We start from the raw sequence: 6266 nt of genomic DNA on the forward strand, positions 1-6266 counted from the left end.
TGAGTCAGCTGGGATAGACTCCAGCCCCCCATGACCCCAGTGAGGATTAAGTATAGATGATGGATGGATGGATTAAATAGAAGTGCCACAGTTTTACAACTTTATATTATTATGGCTGAATTGGCAACAGATTAAAGATTAGACTTTAGTTAAAGCTGTTTCTTGAACCCGAGCCATTCAATTTCAGTGCATTCTGTCCCAACAGATAAGGTGCAGTTTCCCTTTCACAGCTGTGATGTGATGATAGATGGAAACTGCTTCATGGTGTCTTCAGAAGCTGAATCCTACTACGGAGCCAAAAGTCACTGTCAGGTGAGAGACAGGTGTGTGTGGTCCCTACCTGTATGACAGGGGTGGGCAATCCTGGTCCTTGAGGGCCACAATCCTGCATGTTTTAGATGTTCCCCTCTTCTAACACACCTGATTCAAATGATCAGGATCGTTATCAGGCTTCTGCAGAGCTTGATGATGAGCTGACCGATTGAATCAGGTGTGTTGGAAGAGGGAAACATCTAAGACATGCAGGATTGTGGCCCTCCAGGACCAGGATTGGACACCCCTGCTCTACGACATACATGGGACTGTATAACATACCAAGTTGGCTCTTTTCCTTTATTGAACCATCAGGAACTAGGAGGCGCTCTAGCTCAAATCCACAGTCAGAAGGTTCAGGACATCCTGGCGTTTTATCTCACTCAGCTGGAGACGAGCAACGAGGTCATGAACACCGACTTTGAAACACGAAACTTCTGGATAGGTACAGTTATTGCTGTTGGTCATCCAAATTAATGCTAAAAAAATATCACAATGTTCTCTATCACTGGACGGCATTACCAGACTTGTGTGGGTTGCTGTGTTTTTCAGGCAGATTTACTGCTGGGTGGAGGTTGAGGAGATGGTGCACGGATAAAACAGCACTGTTTTTTTGCCCCACAGGTTTGACTTATAAGCCTCCGAAAGACTCATTTCGCTGGGACACAGGAGAGATCCCTACATTCAGCAGCTTTGCCTTCGGGCAGCCTGACAACCACGGGTAAGAGACACATTTAGGAGCAGACATTAGCTACTGCGGGTGAGTACATCATAAAAAGAGAAAGAGCTGAGGGGCAGTGGACCTGAACAAACAAACAGACTAAACACATCACCGGAAAGGAGGAGAATGTATTTCTCTGTATGAGCTTCGTTGTGAAAGTTTCGTGTTGCTGCAGAGCAATCAGAAAGAAAGATCTCATTTGTTTTTAATCTTGAAATACAGTTTTTCACTAACTAGGAAAAAAAACTGGCTGACATGCAACCGTCACCATGACCACTAGATGTCTCTCTGTTTCTCTCTGTGTCGCCCTCATCTACGCAACATCTACATCTATTCTAATCTGCTGTCCTCCAGAATCTCTTCCTACTGGCAGCACGTCTCACTGAGGTTATATAAATCACAATCTTTAGCCTATGCTGTCTAAATGGAAACAGCAAACTGGCTCCAAAAAATTCTTTTTGCTTTGACAGTTCGTGCAAACCCTCACAGCTTCTCCCTCTTCTGTCCAGGTTTGGAAACTGTGTGGAGCTGCAGGCATTAAGCGCCTTCAACTGGAATGACCAGCGCTGTAAAACACGGAACCGATACATCTGCCAGCATGGTGAGGCTCCGGCGGGGACGGGGGGTAGATGAAAGTGCGGATTAGGCGAAGGCAGAGTTCTCGTTCGCACAGCTGACTGCCCAGTGTGATCCGGTGGGCCTTCCTGCTCGGCGTAGCAGCAGCAGCAGCAGCGAACCGCTCAGCCACAGAGTTACCGCCGATCTGATGTTAAGGACATTAGATTTAGGCAGTAAGAACTCCCGTCCAGAGAGTCAAAAGCAAATAGCTGAATGTTGATAAACCACTCGTCTCTCTTTCCTATAATCTCTACACATTGCTTTTGTCCAGCTGCTGCAGGATGCCCACAGTTGACTTGCACTGGATTGTCCTCTCATATCTCCCCCCCCCCTCAAAACTTGGCATTGTACTGCATGTCCAGCAGCAGCTGCTTTGAAGCAGAAAAACCACCAGGCTCTGGGCTTCATGGTGAAACGGATCTGCCTCTCCAAAGGGCTGTAGTGCTATTAAAACAGGATTCAGTACTGGCCCCACTTTTTTTTTTTGGTTATAATTGATTTTTTTTTGGGACATTTTTACAGTTTTATTAGAGATGACAGTAAAGAGATTACTGTGACGTCGCAGTTCATGGTCAGTGTTTTATCCCCTAAGCCTCGCCGTTCAAGCAATCCCTTCAAATTACAAAGAGTGATTTGATTCAGGGTTTAATATAAAAATATCACTAAATGGGGCTTTATGATGTTTGTGTTTGTTTGAGTAGCATAAAGGCTGTTTTTCTCTCTTTTTTTGTTTAAATTTAAAATCGACTGCTCTTTAGAATTATTCCCACCACTCCCCCCTGCTCCCTCTGTATCCAGGCAATTAGAATTACCTGTTTCACTGGTAATCACTGTGGGGTCGAGTGTAAAATGTTAAGCCAGTGTGTCCAAGAATGATGTGAAAACAACACTTAAATCTCCATGTGATCCTGCCTACACATTTAAACATGCCTCTCAGTCCAAATCAATGGCACTCAGTGCTCACCATCAAGAACCTCTGAGCAATCAATATACGTCAGCTCCACAAAGGCCCGCGGTGCTTAGACACACACATCCCACTTACATTGATCGTGAGGAATGAGATGGTGGCAGATGTTCAGTTTTGCCCACTTGAGTGTGTCTTAGCGAGTGTCTGCTGTGTAATCTGGTATTGATCATTCATAGTGGAATGATCTGCTATGAATGCGGTCAGCGTTGCTAAGCTGACATTTTTACACCCTGCTTTTTTGAAAACCTTTTAAAGATATATTAGTTGTTGTTTTTTTATTTTATTTGAAACGGGGTTGTATGAGGTACTTATCCCCGCTCAGTGTATTACCAATGATGGTCTGCACAGGGGGATCAGTACAGAAGCTGTGCGGTGTTCTGGTATCGATGGGGTCGGCAACGAAATGTGTTTTAACCACCAGAATAAAAGATCTAACTAAAATAAAATCAGTATTTTCACTGCTTTATCTCGCTGTCTGACGGCTCACAAACTGACATTTTCATATAGTTCTCTTCAGAACCAGACTCCATAGACAAAAACAGTGATTTTTTTACCACACAGAAAAAGAGAGTTTGTCGTCTGTTATTGTGTCACTTTAGTGGTTTAATATGTTAGCTTAGATCCACAGCAAAGTGTTAAACCGCCAGTCGCACAAGAACACAAATAAACCGATTGATTGAGGCAGCAGTAGGTCAGTAACAACTATTTTCTGTAACATAAAATTGCTGTTTTTGTCAATGGAGTCTGGAGACTTCTTAAGAGCAATATAAAAGCTTCAGTTCCCTGTCTGAAATAGTTGCAAAGCAGTGAAAATATTATAAATATAGCATGCACTTCAACATATATTTTGTTTGTGTTGCTGACCCTGTCCACAGCCGTGCATCTCCAAACTGGTGTCATGATCCACTGTATGTAATACACGCAGTATGGATAAGTACATCATACAGTGCCTCTTCAAAATACCCCTTTAATGTCTCCCTCTTTGTAGTTTGTGTGACATAATTGATCACGTTCGAGAGAGGCTCGAGGCTCGGATCGTATCTCGCTAGTTGTTGCTACAGCAGCAAAGAGGCTAACAAAGCTAAACTTGTGTAAATATTCTTCCTCAATCAAGATTTTTTTTTTACCCTCTTCATCTCAAAATAAAAGTAGAATTTCACTGAGGCAACTAAGGGTGAGGTGCATAAATTCAGCTGATTATAAGCGCACAGAGCCTCGGAGCCCATCAGAGTAATTTCCACCCATCATTGCTGTGTTGTTTTAATTGGTAATAAAATGATAAGTGGATATCAAACAGCCTGAGGCCGACACACAAAAACATGTTTCTCCAGAGTGCTGCTTCTGTGTGTGTGTGTGTGTTTCCGTATGCATGTAAAGCAATCGACAGCTTTAGTCTCTTATATCCCATTAACAGTTTCTTCAAGGGCATCTTTGAATGGAATTAAAAGGGATTCATGACACAAACCCCGTTCTTCTACACGCTTCTTTGTTTTTCTTCTTTTTAACCGTGCTTTTTGTGCTAAATTTCCTGCCTATTATTAGCTCTGTAATGTGTTTTCACGTGTGTGTTTCACAGGTGCAGAGCGTATTTCCCAGTGGGACGACGGCAGCTGACCTGGATTTTGTCGGAGAGGTGAAATAGGTGTTACAATGAGCGCTGTTGTATGTCTGGATCAGTGTAGTTTAGATGTACTTGTACATACTGTACATGTTTGAATGTTTAAATCGTTTTATCATTAAATGCCTGTACGCTGCTCGGAGATATTTTTATTCTTTGCGTGTAACCTCCGAATGAGCAGCTTGAATTGGAATGAAAGGTCTGGTATTCACTGCCATACATGCCTGCTCTTTTTTTTTTTTCTTCTGTCTTCTCCGTCCTCGTTGGAAATCGATTTGGTCTGCCGGCATTAAGGGATGCTGGAGTTCTGTTAATATTGCTTGCAGGAATCCGGAGAAAGGAAAGGAAAGGCTTCTTACAATTATGATGGTTGGTTGGTTGCCTTGGAACCACATCATTTGTCCAAGAACAGGGTGGAAAGAACAAATAACAATCAGCAGCACTCTAAAGCCCAAAATGAACTAATTAAAGATCCTGTGGGTACGTTCTAGCAGCAGTTTTCCAGGATGCACACATTTGCACGTCTACTATTATTACTAACCTTTCACTTTGAATCTAAGAGTTGTTTTCAGTTCGTCAGACTTTCTCAGAACAGATAATGTGCAGATTCTTTATCACGGAGAGCGACATGTTCCATCAGCTTGATCCAGGCTCAAATATATTTTTGTTAAATTGTGGATGGATTTGGCAAAAACCAAACATTATTGGTCCCTCCCAATGAAGCCAAATGTCTTTCCTTTAGCACCAATATGACATTTAACTTTAAAGTTTTGAGTAAAATGCCTCATTACCTGATTTGGTTCGTTCATTTTCTGCTCAGGATGAATTTAACAAGTGATCCTTTAACATGGTGGCGCAGTTGGTAGCACTGTTGCCTCGCAGCAAGAAGGTGACCGGTTCGCGTCACCGGAATCTTTCTGCGTGGAGTCTCCATGTTCTCCCCATGCAGCGTGGGTTCTCTCCAGGTTCTCCGACTTCCTCCCACACAGTCCAGAAACATGTTGAGGTTAATTGGTGATTCTAAATTGTCCGTAGGTGTGAATGTGAGTGTGCTTGGTTGTCTGTCTCTAAGTGTAGCCCTGTGATAGACTGGTGACCTGTCCAGGGTGTCCCCTGCATTCACCTTAAGTCAGCTGGGATAGACTCCAACCCCCCCGTGACCCTAGTGAGGACTAAGCGGTGTATAGAAAATGGATGGATGGATCCTTTAACATCCAGCGCCTCTGTCAGGTCAAAATTCTAATTTCTTCAGTCTTTGGTTTGTCACCAAATACCCGCAGAACCAAACACGTTTCCGTCGGCCTCAGCTGGACCATATGTTCAGTAGTAATAGTCAAACGTTAGCGCCCTCCCTCCGTCTTGCTATTTGACACGCTTAACCTGAGGAACTTTCAGAAATTGCAAAAGTAGAATGAGCCTTAGTTCCTCTAATAATGGTCTGCCCCACAGACAATATTCATTTGACCTTAAAGTAATCATGTAAGAGAGAGAAAACCCGGGGATGAAACCGTGTGGCATATACTTTAAAAGAACAGAGAGAGGATACGAGCAGCTACGGCAGGAAATGGGATTCATTTGGGGGGTGCGTGTGAAGTATTTCTGGAAAGGTTGAATTGTTATGCACCATCTGTGGCACAGAACACACAACGCCAGAGAGGAAGAAAGATGTTCATCCAGTGGCTTGATTTCTCTCTGATGCTGGAAGAAGCTGGCGTTTGATTGGTGAAACGATACCAGTTGTTTTAAAAAATGATTCTAGTCTTTGTAGTTTACATTCAGCTATTTTGAGGATTCCTGAAGATGAATCTGAGCATGACAGGGAGGCGGGAGAGGAACTTAACCTCCTGTATGAGACCAAAACGCACTTAATATGAATAAACTGATTCATCAAGGTGCTTCATACGTTGCTGATTTTCCCACAGTGAATACAGTGACTCAGCTGCTGGCAACACATCTGATTCTGCCTACATGTACGGACTGAGATCACTGAGGGTGGAGCTGAAACAGTAAAAGAGTCTGGTGACCTGACA

The 6266-nt window shown here is 43.2% G+C and overlaps 1 protein-coding gene across 1 annotated transcript in view; it reads left to right on the forward strand.

Annotated features, from left to right (window-relative positions):
• The window catches only part of LOC103372227 (C-type lectin domain family 18 member B-like), an 11411-nt gene extending 7173 nt beyond the window's left edge, over positions 1 to 4238 (forward strand). Inside the window, exons 5-9 of the mRNA XM_008301802.1 lie at positions 174 to 312; positions 628 to 757; positions 937 to 1033; positions 1543 to 1634; positions 4195 to 4238. Coding sequence (XP_008300024.1) covers positions 174 to 312; positions 628 to 757; positions 937 to 1033; positions 1543 to 1634; positions 4195 to 4232 — 496 coding nt within the window. The 3' untranslated portion in view covers positions 4233 to 4238. The remainder of the gene's footprint in view (positions 1 to 173; positions 313 to 627; positions 758 to 936; positions 1034 to 1542; positions 1635 to 4194) is intronic.
• The last annotated feature ends 2028 nt before the right edge of the window (positions 4239 to 6266 follow it).

The sequence above is a fragment of the Stegastes partitus genome, unplaced genomic scaffold (genome assembly GCF_000690725.1).
Source record: "Stegastes partitus isolate 25-593 unplaced genomic scaffold, Stegastes_partitus-1.0.2 Scaffold1716, whole genome shotgun sequence".
Taxonomy (NCBI): Eukaryota; Metazoa; Chordata; class Actinopteri; family Pomacentridae; genus Stegastes; species Stegastes partitus.